The following is an 18,338-nucleotide window of genomic DNA, read 5'->3' as shown; positions in this document are numbered from 1 at the left end:
GACTGGGCGACGCCGTGTTGGAAGGCGCGAGGGAAAGGGGGCGGGGTGGGTGGGAGGAGCACGTGACGCCGCTGCTCCGATCCTATTGGAGAGAGCTGCTGTCAATCACCGGTTTGAGCGGGGGACAACCCGTCAGAGGGTGGGCGGGGAGGAGGTGGGAGCAACGTCCCGCGGATGGGGGCGGTTTTCACGCCCGATTTTGGGCGGATTTTTTTTGAGGCGTGGGGGGGGGTGGTCGACAAAAAACGGCTGCGGGCGCCTCATTTTTTTTTAATTGAACCCTCCGTTGAAAGACCTTTTCTTACACAGTTTGAAAAAGAGCACTGAAACCCAAATAAATCTGCCCGCGCGGCGCAAAATATATTTGGGCTACTTTGGTTGGGCTACAAACGCTTCCCACTCCTCCCCCTCCTCCCGCCCCCCCCCCCCTTAACCCACGTGACCCGCCGCCCGTCCTGTCAAACAGGTCGGTCAGAGAGAGACGGGAAAGACAGACGGACGCCGACACAGAGAGACCGAAGCAGACGCGGCGATGTCGGACGTGGTGGAGCTGCACAGCGGGGAATGAATGGGGTGTGTAAGGAAGGCCCCGGCGGCGCGGCCCGTGAGGTGGCGGCGGCGGCGGTGGTGGTGGTGGCGGGAGATGGGCGCTCATGGCGTCCGTCCCCCCCTCGTCCCCCACCGGTGATGTTGACGTCTTGGGCGGCGAGAGGCCAAGGCGATGGGGGCGGGGGGTGGGGGGGCAAGTCATGGGCGGCCACCGAGGTGTCGCCTTAGTTTGCGATGGGATTTGGGGGTGGGAGGGGGGCTGTTGTTGGGGGTTGGGGGGTTTGAGGGGGTGGGGGTGGGGGCTGTTGGGGGGTGGGGGCTGTTGGGGGTGGGGGCTGTTGGGGGGTGGGGGCTGTTGGGGGCTGTTGGGGGGTGGGGGCTGTTGGGGGGTGGGGGCTGTTGGGGGTGGGGGCTGTTGGGGGGTGGGGGCTGTTGGGGGGCTGTAGGGGGGTGGGGGCTGTTGGGGGGTGGGGGCTGTTGGGGGGGGTTCTTGTCGTGGTTGTTGTTGTGGTTGGGGGTTGGGAGAGAAATCACAGCCAAGTCGGTCGTTTTTTATTTGAATCTGTTTGTATTTCGCCCACACAGTCCATTCACTTTACTATATATGTATATATGTATATATATAATATATATTCTGTGAACCGCTTTGAGACGAGACGATGTTCTGTTATATACACAGTATCAGATGTAAGGATTGTTAGTTTTATTGCCTGGAGTTTTTCTTATTAATGCCGTCAAGTGCACCATCTTCATCATTTACTTGATCTGTATGTGTGTATACAGGAATACATAGTATTTCATCTGTATGTGTAAACATGTATACATTATTTGATCTGTGTGTGTACATACATATATAAGTATTTGATCTGTGTATGTGTGTACAGATATATATAGTATTTGATCTGTGTGTATACATAAATATATATACAGTATTTGATCTGTGTGTGTACAGTGTTTATTCTATGTGTGTACAAATATATACACTATTTGATCTGTGTGTGTACAGTGTTTATTCTATGTGTGTACAAATATATACACTATTTGATCTGTGTGGGTGTACATATATACAGTATTTGATCTGTGTGTGTATACATATATGCAGCATTTGATCTGTGTGTATACATATATACACTATTTGATCTGTGTGGTGTACATATATATATAGATTATTGATATATACATATCAATAAAACAGAGTCCTTAAATAAAGCTATCTATAAATAACATATATGTATATACATCTATAACTATGCACACGTTGGATTTATATATCTAACAATGTATTTTGGATATGTGTGTTTATATAGGATATAAACTTTCAATAAATAAAGCAGTGTTTATATTTGGTGTATAAATATTGTGTGTGTGTTATATGTGTGTTTGTGTGTGAATGTAAAGTTTGTGTATATATTTTGTGTGTGTTCCTAATATGTATGGTTGGTCGGGTCTTCATTAACATTGAAAAGGATCTGTATATTTGCAATGCTGGGCCACAGAGGGCTTTATGTAATGCTTAATTTCTAAAGCTGCTCACTCTATACTTAGAAATCTATATTTTCAAATGTAAAAGAATAAAACAGTGCTTTTTTTCAACCCTCAATTCATTTTTTTTTAGTGATGAAAGATTTCCTTTGCTGTTTTCAGATTTGTGTTTCCAGTTTGCGACCGATTGGGAGAAAATGCAGAGAAGGCATAGCAGCAATGCTGACAACCTCCCACCAGAAAGGCGAGTGCTGAGTTTGAATAATTTGCTTAAGAGACCATTAGTTGTTTGCATGCTTCTTTACAGTGCATGGAGTGCGGTCACAACAGCAACCTTTAAAGAGGTTTGGTTATATTAATTCTTGTATTTGATAGAGGGCCTTTGATGTCGAGAGAATGTCTCAACGGGCTTCAGAGGATTCACTGTAAAGTTTAATGACTGGTCCTTGTAGTCAAAGAAGAACATTCTGTTGCATTCTGCCACTGTGTCTTAAATAAGCTACAAAGTGTGACCAATGGGGAAAACAATTTATACATTCATTAAATAAAAAAAACAAAAGTATGGGAGGGGAATCATAATTAGGGAATGTATGTAGTAGAAATGGAGAGGTTGTTTGACTTGATCAAGGGGGGTGAAAATTATAGCGAACTGCTTTGAGTCTAAGATAAATGCTCCAAACAGTAGTATCACAATGCACCCTCTCCCACCCTCTCCAATTCCCTGAGCTTTTAATCAGATAAGTAGATCCACTTTAGAAACCACTTCAGACCTTCTTGTTTATAAAGAAGTCAGGCTATCTTCAAAGTATCCCTGGATTATTATTTAATATAATAATCCTTGCATTTGATATAGAACCTTTCATATCAGGAAGACCTCTCAAAGCGCTTCACAGGACTTATTATAAGTGGAGTGACTGGGCGTCTTGGAGCAAATTACTCTACATCTTTTGGTGGATGTCATATTTAACTTGCAGAGATATATCTTTTGCAGGAGTACAGTGTCAAAAAGAGGAGGTCCTCATCAAATTCAGCTTTTAGTTTATTTCACGTACAGAATCAACAAATTCATTAAGAACACAAAAAAAATTAGCCCAATTTTCAAGTGAATGTTAGTGCCTAATATTTGGGTTTTACTTGCAAATCATAGTTAATTCGAGAAATGTTTATATTTTTATATATAGATATTTCTGAAGTGTAGGGTAGTTTTGTGAAGTTGACTTATTTTCTCTTTTAGGACAAGGAGTCAGACAGTTGGTTCAGAGACCAGTGTGGATGAGAGTGGTGTTTTTGAAGGACTCAAACCTGAAAACCCATCCCCTCAACAGCTGTTTTCTGGTTTGACAGGTCTGCAATCCGGCCCAATAACTGCCACTTCCTTCCCGTCTGGTCTAGTTTTGGGATCCTCTCTAGGTGCATCAGTTGGAAGTGGAGATGTGTTTCTTCAGATGACCCCCCAGGAAGAAGGCAGCATTCGCACAGAGAATATGCAGTATCATCACCGGCACCACCATTACCATCACAGCCACCATCGGCCCTCACTGCTCCACGTGTCTGGTGACCGACACGGAGGTACAGAAGATGGGACTGATGACCCTGGAACCCCAGCCCCAGCACTTTCCGAGCTCAAAGCAGCCGTCACATGGCTTCAGAAGGGGCTTCCATTCATTTTAATATTGCTGGCTAAAGTTTGCTTTCAACATAAGCTTGGTACGGGCTTGTAGCCTTTTTTTAAAATTATTTTAAAATGATGTTCACTACTCTCTAATTTGCCAATGTGATATTGACACTGCAATGTTATGATTGAGACTAGGTCTGCTATTAGTGGCACCGCTGTAGGATAAATGAGGAAAGTGGCACAAAAGTGAAGTATCCTCATTCTGCCTCTCTCTCGCTCTCTGTGTTATGTCTAATTTGCACATGTCCCATTTCGATGATTGTTTCACCCTTATGAGGCAAGGGCTGATGTCATTGCGTATATTACGTGATGACATCACCCCTACCCTTCACTCGTCTCATCTAATACAGAAAATAAAATGAAAACCATCACATTTTAAAGCTTGTGACCGTTTGTCTCTATTTTGCCACTGCACCTTTTGCAGCTGGAGGCAAATGTTTAATGCTGCATTATATGTTGCTAGTGTAAACACTCCTAAGGGATTAAACTTTGCTCAGTATATCCTGAATGCAATGCATTTATAACTGCCATTATGTATGTAATGTGCATCTGCACCCATCTGCTGATGGGTGCAGACTTCATTCACTTGGTAAGGGTAGTATTCAACTACAATATTTGCTAGAGAGGGGTTTGACCAAAACAGACTTTTTAATATAAGTATAGAGGCAAAATCTGAAGTCAGCACAAAGCCACATCTTTGTAAATCTTTGTTCCATATTGCAGGTATTGCTGTATGTGTTGGAATGGCGAGCACCTTTGCATATGCAAACATCACTGTCAAACATCAAGTTTCTTTAAGAGTAAGTACAGTATTTTTCTTTCTGGAGAATTTTTAATGTTGGTGAAATGCTTTCATGCCATGACATCTGCTGGCACAACAACAACTTGCATTTATATAGTGCTCCTCACAGTCCCAGAGTGCTCCCAGAGAACCAGAATAGAAAACAAAACTATAGAAGTAGCCAAGCGATTACAGTACAGTGATTTTGACTAGTGTTGTGTGTGTGATTGTTATTGATCATTTGAGCTTCATTGCCATGTTCGTTCCCCTTGATGAAATCACTACCTTGTAAATTCCTCTTCGGTATCTCATAACATTCAAATGCTTTGTCAAATTTCTGCTGGTTGCTCTTGCCATGTGCTGCACTGTCCGATCAATCTGGAAAACTGGGCAATTATGTCAAAGTGATTGTCTGCCAACTAACTAATGTGTGCCGCTGCTTTCCTATTTATTAAAAATGATACCGAAGCTCAATTTGTAATGTTGTTTAAACAATGCAAATGTTGCCGTGCAGTCCTGCGCTTATTTCATTCATGATTCAGGTCTCGTAATTCATTTGTGCCTGCCTCATGTTGTGAATGATGGCTCTGTCCCTCATTCTGAGTAGACACAGGAGCTCAGTGCTGCAGTTATAATCTCCTTCTTCATTTGTTAGAATCTAATTCACGTCAGCAGTTTGACACCTTTATTTTTCTCCTTGCTTCTGAAGTTTTGATCTTTTTGTCTAACGTTTCTGACAGGAGAAACGATCAATCCTTGTTACTCTGTGGATACTCGTGTTCCTTATCGGGAACACACTATTTGTCTATTACACCTTCAGCACCCAGCAGCTCTATATGAGGTAAGGAGATGTACCATAGCACGTGTATGCGTTCTAAATACAATTTTTTTTGTTTTTTTTCCATTTCCTTATGATAGTTTATATTTATTTGAGATCCTCATGTCCCATATTGTACCACCAAGTTCAAAAAAAAAAGCACTGAAACCAGAAGAAGTGGTTAGGTAATGCCAAACGTGCGATAGCACATTGTGTGGTGCCTGAAAGACAAAGGAAGGTGAGTTCCAACCTTGAGTTCCTTGGAGGAAAAAGTCACTGCAACTGATGGAGCTTATATCTGTACTGTCACTCTCTCCACCTTATCGGTTTTCAATCCAGCAAACAAATTTACCATTGATTCCACCAGTGCCTGAGAAACCTTAAGAAATGTCTTCTGAAAATCCAAGTAAATTTTTATAAACTGGATAACTCTCGTCCTCTATGATTTTCCGAAAGAATGCCAGTCGATTTGTGAGGTGTGATTGCTTCTAAATTCATGTTGAGTGCTTATTATGTTTAGATGAGGCTTGATAGCATCCAATATAATGCTGTCAAGCATTTTCCCTACCAGTAGTTATTGATTTTAAGACTAGCCTTTGTAGCTCCTGATTTATGATTCACTGTTCATATATGAACATTTTGGTTCTTTGTATGTTTTTGACACTACATGGTAAACAGGTCGTACATTGATTTCTTAACAGGTTTCATTTGCACCTTCAGGTTTTTATACATTAGTTGAGGCACCAGTTGTATTTAATATGCATCTCCATGTAATGTGAGTATTTATTTAATTTTGTTTGCGTTTCCATTATTTGATTTTAACTTTTTTGTTTGTTTTTTCTTTTGCTTTCTGGCCAGTAGCTAAGCATGAACTAACTTACGATGCGATAGTTCAGCTCATAACCTCTTGAGTGCTGTTTGCTTTGCAGTTTTTTGTCCAATATTATTGTTTTTTTTAATTATTTTTTTAAGTTCAAATGTTTGTTTGACTCTGTCTTGTTGAGCACCATATTGCCCTACTACACACAACAGAAATGATTATTGTTTAAAATGGTGCAATCTTCTAGTCTGAATGCTATTAAAACTAATTGAGGAAACCCTGGAATGATTAAAGATTCTTTCAAATGACAAGTCCAGAACACTCAACTCGCTAAGTACCCTATAGCCATACACCTATCAAATATATCAACTTCTAAGGATGTTTACAGAGAAAACTGCTTATTAATAATATGGTCGTAGGAAGTGTGTACCTAGGCATGTAATGTGCTAGGGAAGTGAGGATAGATCGATCAATTGAAAGGCTTGGCATAGAGTGTCTGTAGGGGAAGAAATTTCAATGAGAGTTTGTTCTGTTCAACCGTGAACCAACCTTGATCTGTTTGAACATCTAGACTAGGAAGATCACTGGTCTGTGATCAGTAGTGGAGACACACTTTTTTTTCTGACGTCATAACATGCACAGACAATCCACTTTACAGTATACCCTGGGAAGCGTTAGAGGCTTATTAGCTACCTGAAAAGCACAATATCAAATGCAAGGATTATTGTATATTATTATAATTAAGATGATATTTGTTAACTCAACACAGACTAGGGATCTGACCGAGGACCTTCCTGTACTGTTTCGCTCAGTACTACAGATGTCGATCTGTGCAGGAGTGAAAGAGAATACTTTCAGTCCAGAGTTCTCCCGATATCTAATCGGGTAACTAAAATCATTTTAAATCATCCTCAGTTTCCCCTCTTACAGAAAAGAAAATCATTTTTCAAAGTTATTACATCTTTGTGAACTAACTCTGCCATTTCTTCGGATCTCAATTACATCAGAGAACTGCTCAGCTGACATGAACTGCAGGACCATTAGCAAACACTGAACAGTCCAGTCCCTGTGATACCCCACTGGGAGATGTTTTAGTCTAGAAAATTGATTGCCAACCAGGTGCTGATGTTTACTTGGCCAACAGCACTGATTTTTTTAAGTCACTGATGCCTTGCCAGTTGACCCCGAGGCACTGGGCTCTATGGAACTACTTACGGATGAGTTTGAATGGCTTTGTATTGAATTTAAGTCCCCAAAAGGGGGTGTCACCCTGGAGGCTGCGAGGGAAGTGTTTTGATGATCAAAAGGGAGGAGGGGGGAATCTTCCACAATACAAGGAACTTCCTTTTTATTTTATTCCGCCTCAATTGGATCAAAGGAATGTACTGTACGGAAATTACTTCCATTATTCCAAATGACCTGGTTTGAAAGCACCAGCAGTATATGGCTGAAACATTATTACTTACTTATGGTACGTTTTCCTGCTTTTCTTTTGTCAGTCTGGTATTCCTGAAGACAAGTCTGGAAAGCATGGATTTCTTTGATCTGCTTTGGATTGCAGGAATCACCGATTTCGTGCTAAAATACATTACAATTGGTCTGAAGTGTCTGATCCTTATTCTGCCCAGACTCATCTTAGCTTTCAAGTCACGGGTATGTTTGATCTGTTTTGTAATTTGTATCTACGTTCTGTTTTTGTTAAGTGACAGTCTAATATATTTTAAAACGATCAGCAGTAGTAGAACAAGACATTAAACCAAGGTCGTGTCTGGGAAGGATATTTTAAAAAAGTAAGACCCGATTCAAAAAGTGAAGGAAGCTGGTCCTGTAATACTGCTCAATGATTTCAGATAAATTGGTCATCAACTTCGTGGTTGTTTGCAGAACTTTCCGGTGCTGCATTCGCCTACAGGTGCAGTCACTACACTTAACAGAAACACTGCAGAACTTTGAGACATGTTGACATGATGAGAAGCTATATCGAGTGTCATCATTATTAAGAATATGATTTTTCCAAAAGGGGGTGTCCAGAGAAAATCTGGTATTACCTGGAGAGAAGGGAATTCCCTCTGATGATGTCACTGCTTAGCAACAGGGAATGACGTACAGTGAATCTAGTACTGTTATTACCACCTGACTTCAGGCAGTATTTGAGTTTGGAACTGCTTAAGATTCAAGTCGATATCTTTCCAAGAGTGACTTTGACGCAACAGTTAATATAGGGTCACTTCAAAGGTAAAATGTATAACCTCCATGAGCTTTGTGGATAAAGTAATGGGGCTTAGTATGAATTTCTGTACCATGGTGCGGTTTGTTTCTTACTTTATGATACAGCAGTGTAGCATGGTACGCTTTGTCTCATCAAAATACAGCAAGTTAACACATATCTGTATCAGGAGATCAATCACAATTCTATTGTGTGTGATGGGCGGGAGGGGAATTAAAACAAGTTGAACCAACTTCAATCAGACGCAGATATGTTTTAAGTTGTGTTGATATTTGTCATATTAATAGGAATCTTTACCAAAGCACAGGCATACCTGGACTATTGTTGGAATCAAACTTTTTATAGGAGGCTCACGTAATAAAGGACAACAGATGATTGAGTTTTCTTTTTGAGATTTGTTGGAAGCCATAGTTGACCAAGTGATTTTTTTTAACCTTTTAAGCCAACCATATACTTTGCACGATAAACCCCTTTGGGTTAAGTTGCATAGTTCTTGGTCAACATGGAAGACCGTTCATAGTACAAGTAATCATTGTAAGTCAACGCAGAGGTTTCCCATTACTCAAATACATTTGTTATTTTAAATGCGCAGAGGACTGTGTGCTGGAAAGATTCCACAGTTTTGGTAACCTTTTCCAAATTAAACAGATTAAAGTACAAGGAGAAAGCATCACAGACAGATGAACAATTTAACTGAAGCTGAAGATAAATTACCCCTCTTTCATAGTTCATGCCCTTGTCGGCTTGTTTGACTGACTGTTTAAATTCCAATAAATCTCGCTCTAATGTCAACCTTAAATTTAGATAACTTGACTTTTCCTTCCCCCACTCCCCCTCATTTTCTAGGCATGCACTGAATCCACATGAGAAGGACAGAGCATGTAGTCTACACTTTTTTTCTGAGAGGATTGAGATCATTATTTTACCTGAAAGAGCTTTCATATTTTTGCCCATAAGCATCTCTCCTCCTAAAAGCACAGCTCATCCTAGGGTACAATTCTAGTACCTTGCCCAAGCATCCGTTCTCCATGTGTGAGGAGCAACAAGCTTTTCAATCACAAGTGATATTGCAGCCTAGTCAAATCCTATCCTTGCCAACATCCACATATGTGCACGTTCCAGCAGGGGTCACTGAATCATAGTCAAGAACTCTAGCTCTTTTCTCCTTCAAGAGCCGAAGGTCACTGAGGCTATTTCTAATGATCCAACTGAGATCGTCAAAGTGAGGACAGATGGTAGATTGAAGGTGGGATTTTGTTTCCCAGAGTATATGGCCATTTTGTTCATTGGGGAGCTATTCTCGTGTTCCTGTAACACAAACTACTGTTTAGACCTGTGTTCTCTAATCTACCCTGGTCTTCATTTTGTGACCTGTTTTGATGTCCTTCAGACAAATCTTGACATTATTGGGTTAAATTGTGGCTATACAAATATAATTTTGTTGTTGTATAGTGCAGCTGCAGTTGTGGTAAATGGTAGATATTTGGGGGTGAGTTGGTAGTTCATTCCAGGATCTGAATCCAACCCCGAATGACTAACTGTCTTAAAAGAACTTCCTCTGTAGATTGAACGTCACCTGAAGAGCAACTTAAGTTTGAGCTAACCTCATCTGCCTCACCTAAAATCACTGAATGCTCAATAGTGCTAGAAACATCTAGTATGCCATCTACTGGAGAAGGTGCAGGTTCCATTTTACACAGCATTGTTACAAGAATCAAACCTAACAAAAAGAATGTATTTCACATAATGCAGCACTGCTTCACATATTCTAACTGAATGGCTATTTTACAGAACTAGTTCTAGCTAAATATTCCAACAAACCTGGGATGTCAAGGTTATTTGTGTATCAGTGTATATACACACAATTAACTGGTGATGTAGAATATATTAATTTTAGTTCCTTCCATGCTGGCTCAGTACCTGTTCCAAGCACATTCAACCCTCTTTCTCTCCCTCCCCCCTCTCACCATGAGATCACACAGCACTGCAAAATTATTCTAAAATTTAAAAGTAACTCTAAAAGGAATTCATTCAACCATTTTTTTTAACCGTAGTAACTTCCTTAAACTTTAAATTCTAGCAGAACCTTGATTTTTTTTTTCTCCTTCAGTCCAGAGGATTGGTATTTACACAGATGGCTTCTCACATGTGAGGTTCCTCAACTGTGGGGGTCCTCGCAGCTGAGCCAGGTCTTTTCACCAGTTGATGGCCACAGGCTTACGCTTTCCAGCAAGGGTCACTAGATAGTGAGCATTGGTGAAAAATATGGCCATTGTTTTTAACCACCCTAGATTTATGCTGAGGTAACAATCATATTTTTAACATAAACGTCTAATGTTCTTGATTTTCCGAGAGCTTTGTCAGGTCAAAATTGAATGTCTCATCTGGAAATTGAATGACTCATTTAAAAGGCGTCAACAAAACCTTGTGTTATGTAACTGATTGCATTTCATCGGATCGTATTCCTTCAATCATTCTGCACGAGAATATTTGTTAAAAGAAGAGGCTGGTATTACTGTATTCTCTGTGTTTAAAAGCCCTACTGTGTGAAATGTTGCCAGATTAATGGTTCTATTAGCCAGTGGGGATGTTAGAACTAAAATGATTGCTATTGTATATATTTGTCCCAAGCTGTCAGCTTCACACGGCAGAATCTCAAACTGCACTGGCTGCCTGCTGCAGAACTGACATCACTAAATTCCCCGGAGATATGAGATCACAAAAATGCCAGAGCTATGAATGATTATAATTGTTCAAAGCAGAAAGATTAGGGTGACAGCTTGTTATATGATCTCATCCCTGGTCCCATGAGGTAGCTCTGCTGTTTCATTGGGTGTTGCAGGGTACAGCCTATCCCACTGTAACCAGGCTTGGGGGGAACGGATGACACGTGAATGTTGGCTGTGTCAAGTTTGACTCATGCTCTTTGAAAGGCAGCGCAGGTGACTTGATTCCTATTGTGGTGACATCATGCTATCTTCGCAAGGAGGCAGGTTTCTGTGGCAACTGTTGGGATGCAGCTGCTCGCAATGCAATTTGTGCTCGTACCTGTAAATATTTAACTCGCAGCCGCTGCTGTTCGGCCCAGAAATTAAACCGATTTATAAAGTATTCATTTCGTGTTTTTAAAAATTCAGTTGCAAAAGATAAAAGACCTGAGTTGATTGATTTTTTTTTTTTTTCTTTTTTCTCTCTCCCTCAAACGGTTAATCAGCTCCACTATTTTCCAAATGGCTTTGCATTTTGCAAACCAAAGTAGGAGATATTGAAATCGGTGTGGGACATCATTTTAAATTACAGGCAGGGATATATTGAACCTGTGTATTTTGTTTTAATGATTTAAAGATGTCCCTCACAGCTCAGATCACTTTTACTTATAAGACAAGAATCGATACAAGTGTAGAACCTACACTTCAAAGCTGCTCTGCATCTCATTTATTTGTTCCTGTCGTTGCATATGTTTTGACTTTTTTTCAAAAAAAAAACTTTTTTGCTGTATTCCCCCTTTTTTTTCCCCCCCAAAAGAAGTTTGTTAGGCTACAATTATAGATGGCTGAGAGTTGCATTGCAGTGGACCACAACATTGCCCTTTCTCAACTGAGAGATGAGTTTGAATCCAGCCCAGACAGATGGGATGAAAGTCGTCATCTCTGCCAGCTGTAAGTGTCCTAATTGAAATGAGTTTTGACATTCTAACCCAGTTCCCAGTAGGCATGAGTCCACAGCACAAAACTGCCCATAATTCTTCGCTAATTGATGCTAAATTGATAGTTTCACTCAGAGAGGCAAGAAGGATGGCTGATGTGAGAAATAGAAATGTTACATTTGTGCAGTAGGGGGTGTACTTCTGAGGTTGAATTAAGGCGTATTGTTGGGCACTGCAGAAAATGGCTTCATCCTGCATCTAGCCCATGTTATGCCTCAGCTGGGAATACTCATTGCTGGCACTGGAAGGAAATATGATCTGTTCCCTAGCACTGGTAGAGTTGACTAATGAACATTTAATAACTTAAATGTATATTTATTAGATGTGTTAGAGTTAATAACTTAAATGTAACAGCAACAACGACTTGCATTTATATAGCACCCTCACACAAGGGAGCATCTCAGAGCTACACAATGTTCACACACCAAACCAAGTTATATTAAGTATCCATTTCAATGCCTTAACAAAAATTCCTTTTAAAAATGCTGTGGTATCATTCATACACAGCATAGATGTTTGTTCCCTTTTCCAACAATAAAAAGGTGAAGTTAGCAACTATAACTGATCTCGTTATCTAAACATAAAGCAATGGGGGCATTACAGACTTTCTGTGGAAGCCTATTTGAGTAGTAGCACCTTCTGATGCAGCAGTTGAAAACATCTCAGGTTGAAGGCCTGTTTTGGGTTCGCTAAGCAGTTGGGTTGTTGCAATTGGCCTGGGTTAGAGAGGAAAAAACATCCTGAGTCCCTCACACTCCCGAAACCTATCCATGTAAACCAGGTTGGCCATAGCTGTTCTGCTCTCCACGGTTGAATAGTTTGTTGTTTGGAATCCTGAATGAAGAATGACCACTTGGGTGTGGTACAGGAGAACAGCTGGCACCCATGGAACTATACCCAGCACCAGAATTCTGAGGTTTTAAAATGAGAGGAAGTGTGTGGGTGGGGGGGGGAGGTGAGGAAATTGGCACCAAATGTGCAAATTAATGATGTAATTTAGAATACAGAATCTAGCAGTGTGATGCAGGGTTTATGTCTAGGATAGTGTAGATTGACTGACATAGATTTGACTGGAAATGACCTTGAATTGTTGAATTCAAAATCTGCACTTGACTGTTATAAATCTCTGATCTGACTCCAGATCTGAACAGCCAATTTTTACACCTAAAATATGTGTATCTAATTTCTGGGTGGTCCAGTCAGGTTCACGTACAAATCTCTCCTTTATTTGGACTCCCACACGGAAGCTGGTACCTTACTGCAATCTGAAGACTCAAATTGCTCTACTACTGGCATCGCTTCTAATCTAGTCCCGTAGTACATAACTGCAGCTTTAATGGGCATTGTTTAGAGCAGATTTTCCAGCATTGTCTACCACTTTATGACTTTATGAATGTATGTATGAATGTACCATGTGGTGATGCACTGAATGATACTGATCCAGAAGGTGCCAGGCTTCATCCCAGTCTGTTTTGAGTCGGTTAATCAGAACAAGAGCAGTGTGGGGAGCTTCAAAGGCCTCCGCATCCCTGGGCTGAGAGGAGGCAACGGGGGTGACAAAAATCAGCCTGTCCCTAATCACTATCGGAATACTACAAATAGGATGTCTGGGTTAAAAAGGATAAAGACAGAATTGTGTTCACACAAGGCTGCTTGGACTAAGGGCTGTTGGCAGCATCTGTGAGAGTGTCGCTGAGATTGATTCACTACCTTCAGGAGAGAAGGAAAAAGTAAGCAACTGGGGGCAATAAAATTGAGTAGTATTCATGCTGCTTTGCCAACGCTGGTATTTTGGGTGTTGGTGGAGTGTGTTTCCTGCAGTTACACATTCCTGCATAACCCTACCCTCACTTCGTGTTTCTATGAAAGCATGTAGAAAGAACTTGGAATTTTTATAGCATCTTATCACATCAATGTCTCTGTTTTACAGTAATTACTGTCAAGTGTCAAGTGATTGTTTTTGGATCGCTCACCGCTGCCTTCTGATCTGGATTAGTGCTGATGAGGAGTAAACCTTCCAAATGGAGTTTACTCCTTTTAACAAAATAACCAGTTAATACCCAAGACACCTTTACAAACCCGCATTTTAAATCTGAAGCCGGACTGAGTGCAGCACTACAGAAATTCAGATGCTTTCAAAAGTGAAAATAAAAATGTTCTTCTTAACAACCAAACCTTTTAAAACTGTGTTTGCAGGGCACAATTTACCTACTAATAGAAGAAATGAGCCAGCTGTTGAGATCCTTGATACCTATCCAGCTGTGGTATAAGTACATCATGGCAGGAGATGCCTCCAGCAGTTACTTGATGGGAGGCCCCCTAATTGTTCTGTATAGTCTCTGCAAGGTGAATAGCAAGAAGAAACCTGAAGATGTCGTATGTTACAGTAACACTTCCTCCCTCTCCCGTTTCCAGTGCGTTTTCAAGAAGTGAAATGTGCAATAAAAATAAAAATATATTTATTGTGTGTGTGGACCTCTCAATATCGTTCAGTATCTATCGCCCCAGGAGTTATTATTACCTTCATCCATTATTTGAAGTAACCAATTAACTTACTAAGTGGTAGAACTTGTAGCTTTCTTCTCTATGGACAGCTGTTTATTCCGTTTAGATATGCAATTCTTACCTTTGACGCTTTTATCCGAAGTTGTTTCTTTTGACTGGAAGTGTATTCTCTCTTTTACGAAATGCTGCAGTCCCTGGATGTGTGCGGCCGGGTAGGCGGTATGAGAAAGGCCTTGAAGATCATGTGTAAATCGCAGGTAAATTTATTCATTCAAGCTAGAAAAGGCATCTGCGTCAGCACTCGAACACGTGATAAGGCGCTCTATCAAATGGAAGTATTATTAAATTTGGATATTGGAACCGGAGGATCAGTTAGTTGTATTAGTATTTGGAGCATACATCAACTAAAATACATGTTTGAAAAGCTTGTAAAGCACCCAATTAAAGATAAAAGTAAAACAAATGCCAAACTCTAAATCAGTAAGGTTTATAAATTCAGGCGTTAGTTATTGGAACTGGACAACTTGTTGGAAATGTCAGTATTAGGGCTCTCTCTCTCTCTCACTGTACTTGCCTTCCTTCCTCAGAGCTGTGGTGTACGAGCTACCAGCCAGCAGTGCAGTGAATCTGGAGATATCTGTCCAATCTGCCAGGCAGAATTTAGAGATCCTGTGATGCTGATTTGTCAGGTAGGCAAACCCGCTGACAGTACTTAAAGGAAATTGCTTAAATAAACCGAAGCGATTTTCTACACAGATCCAACATTTCATTAATTGGTTATTTTAGCTAGTGGATGGATACTCGACGCTAGTTCCTTGTCGGGTCGGGAAAGTGAGTGATCAATTGTTGTTACAAATGAGGGAGGCTGAACCATCTCCTCTCTTAACGACGTAGAAAAGTCACATTTGTCATTGGATGAGAAATGAGAAAGGGATCAAAGTAACCCGAATAAAAGAGGTGCCTTTAAGAACTAAGTCCTGTAGCTTATTGGTTAGAGCACTTGCCGGGACCCGGGTTTGAATCCCGTGCAGGGCGAAAGGTTAAGCAAGTTTCCTTACACCACACACCTCTGCTTACCAAGCAGTAGGAACCTGGAAGTTAGTCGATTGGCGGAGGATCGCTTTTCCGGGGGTTATAATCCCCTCAAATAAAAATATTTTTTAAAAATGATAATTTGGTCACTGAATCCACCACTGTTTGTGGGAACGCTGCTGTGCGCAATTCGCTGCCGCGTTTCGCCCCACACAATATACAGTAAATTCACTTCACAGTATATTCTGTGAAGCGCTTTGAGACGTCGAGAAGACGTGAAAAGGCACTATATATATATATATATATCATATGCCAGGGTTATTGTTATAATCTTTCGCTGCTGTTGAAATAATGTGCAGAGAAGGTGTCCAAGTGACCCAGACTGGAACTATAGTTCACCTGCTGCCGGCCCCATGTGCTGTGTGGTTGCTGCAGCCTTGCATATAGATATATATATATATGATGCAACAGTGCTTTTGCAATGCTGTGGCTCTTGGGCAGTGAGGACACCTCTTGTTTTTTTTAAAATAGATTTTAGGGGGGGGGGGGGGGTTGCGTAAGGCAGAAGACCAGCTGTTGTGCAACAATAAAAAAAGTAGTATGAAAACGCATTGGACGTTGTGATTAGATGCGTTATGGGACAATTGTGCAGTGATCCCGTTAGTGCACTCGTATAAAGCAACGCAACTCGATATAAACGTTTTTTTTTAGATCTAATTAAAAACGCCGAGCGGTCTGTTCTGTTGCATTATTAACCCCCCCCCCCTCCCCCCTTGAGGTCATCATGAGCAAAAGATGAAGCGTTTTATCTTCATGATCCAGACAGACACAGACCGACACTCACTGTGGCTGGTGAGAAGTGGTGGGTATCTGTCTGCCCCGTCCACTAGTGAGGAAACCACGGGTTTTTTTGAAAGAGTTGTTGGGTGTTTTTTTGGGGGGTTGTGGGGGTGGGGGTAACAATAATGTGATTGACGTTATTTTCTCTTTGCTTCCGTCTGTGTGTGTGTCTGTGTCTGTTTGTGTGTGTGTGTCTGTGTATATGTGTCTGTCTTTGTGTGTCTGTTTGTGTGTGTGTGTGTCTCTATGTGTGTGTGTGTCTGTGTGTGTGTATGTCTCCATGTGTGTGTGTATATGTGTATATGTGTGTGTGTGTGTCTTTGTCTGTGTGTGTGTCTGTATATGTGTCTGTCTTTGTGTGTCTGTTTGTGTGTGTGTGTGTCTATGTGTGTGTGTGTCTATGTGTGTGTGTCTCTGTATGTGTCTCTGTGTGTGTGTCTGTCTGTGTGTCTCTATGTGTGTGTCTCTGTGTGTGTGTCTGTGTGTCTCTATGTGTGTGTGTCTCTGTGTGTGTGTGTCTATGTCTGTGTGTCTCTATGTGTGTGTCTCTGTGTGTGTGTGTGTGTGTGTCTGTGTGTGTGTGTGTGTGTGTGTGTCTCTGTGTGTGTGTGTGTGTGTGTGTGTCTGTGTGTGTGTGTGTGTGTCTATGTCTGTGTGTGTGTATGTGTGTGTCTGTGTGTGTGTGTGTGTCTCTGTGTGTGTGTGTGTGTGTGTGTGTCTCTGTGTGTGTGTGTGTGTGTGTGCACAGCACATCTTCTGTGAGGAGTGCGCCTGCCTGTGGTTTGACCACGAGAGGAGCTGTCCATTGTGCCGAACCGCTGTCACTGAAACCCTGCGGTGCTGGAAGGACGGCACCACCTCCGCTCACTTCCAGGTGTACTGAGGTCCTGATGCCCAGCGAAACCCTCCTCCCTCGGGGGGGGTGGGGGTAGGGGGGGACGTGGCTGGATCAGCTGTGACATGGGCAAGAAGCCAGAGCCGTCTCCCCCTCCAACCCACCCACCGAGCACAAACGTGTCCTCAAACTAACGATTTGAAGTCGTCCCGTTTCCTCCATCGTTATTTATTTAACAAATGTGTTACACATTTTTGTTACGTGTCTTTTGTTAAAGACAGTTCGTGTTTATTTGTTTTTTAAAAAAAGCAATCACTCTTATTGCGACGTATATATATATATATATATACGTGTCAGTTGGTTTGAGCCCGACTGTGTTATTTAGTCTGTTATTTAATTTGCTCAAAAATGCCTTTTTGTGCCGCTGTGTAGATATTTCAAGGCTGTCGTTGAAGTGTTGGTACAACGAAAACAATGTTCTGGTTGTGAAACTTGGTATTTCTAGGCTTTGATGTTGTGCATTTAATGAAACAATCTATGGGAGCAACAGACTAAAAATATAATGCACGTCGCAATACGTTGCATTGAACAGTAAAGACACCAGTATACAATAGGGGTGTGTGTGTGGGGGGGGGGGGGCGGGGGAATGTAATAACATGCAAAACATTAAAAGCTATATTTCCACTGGTACAAAACGGTAACAAAGTATTAATTCCACTTTTTTTTTAAAAAAAGGCATGCTTTTTTTTTTCTTCCCCCTTTTTGCTCTCTGCTGTCTGTGTAAAATGTAAGTCGATGCAATTTTCAACAGTCCGCATTCCTCCTTCACATTCCTGCGGTAGGTCCAGTCCTTGATTGGGGCTGAGTTTCATTCCAGAGCAAAGCTCTGACTGACTGCATCCCACCGACTTGCATGTCACATCCCACCTGCGCCCTGCAAAGTTAGAAAGAAACCAAGCGTTTGTTGTCGGTGCCAATTTCTAAACGTTTTGTACATTTTCTTACATCCCCCCCCCCCCACCACCACCATCACAAAATACAGTCAATGATATAATAATCATTGCGTTTG

At 41.3% G+C, this 18,338-nt stretch overlaps 1 protein-coding gene across 2 annotated transcripts; it reads left to right on the top strand.

Annotated features, from left to right (window-relative positions):
- The first annotated feature begins 437 nt into the window (after positions 1 to 437).
- Positions 438 to 17,560, top strand: rnft2 (ring finger protein, transmembrane 2). Of its 2 annotated transcripts, none has more exons than XM_042337493.1 (10): positions 438 to 573; positions 2,194 to 2,275; positions 3,376 to 3,738; positions 4,430 to 4,506; positions 5,228 to 5,328; positions 7,624 to 7,777; positions 14,254 to 14,403; positions 14,754 to 14,819; positions 15,150 to 15,251; positions 17,183 to 17,560. In XM_042337493.1, the coding sequence occupies exons 1-10, from the start codon at positions 565 to 567 to the stop codon at positions 17,315 to 17,317; spliced, it is 1,239 nt and encodes a 412-aa protein (XP_042193427.1). In that variant the 5' UTR covers positions 438 to 564; the 3' UTR covers positions 17,318 to 17,560. The 2 variants fall into 2 exon arrangements, with proteins under 2 accessions (XP_042193427.1, XP_042193426.1); XM_042337492.1 differs by having other exon boundaries at positions 3,266 to 3,738.
- The last annotated feature ends 778 nt before the right edge of the window (positions 17,561 to 18,338 follow it).

The sequence above is a fragment of the Callorhinchus milii genome, unplaced genomic scaffold (assembly GCF_018977255.1).
Source record: "Callorhinchus milii isolate IMCB2004 unplaced genomic scaffold, IMCB_Cmil_1.0 Scaffold8, whole genome shotgun sequence".
NCBI lineage: Eukaryota > Metazoa > Chordata > Chondrichthyes > Chimaeriformes > Callorhinchidae > Callorhinchus > Callorhinchus milii.
This window is presented reverse-complemented; position numbering and strand designations above follow the sequence as displayed.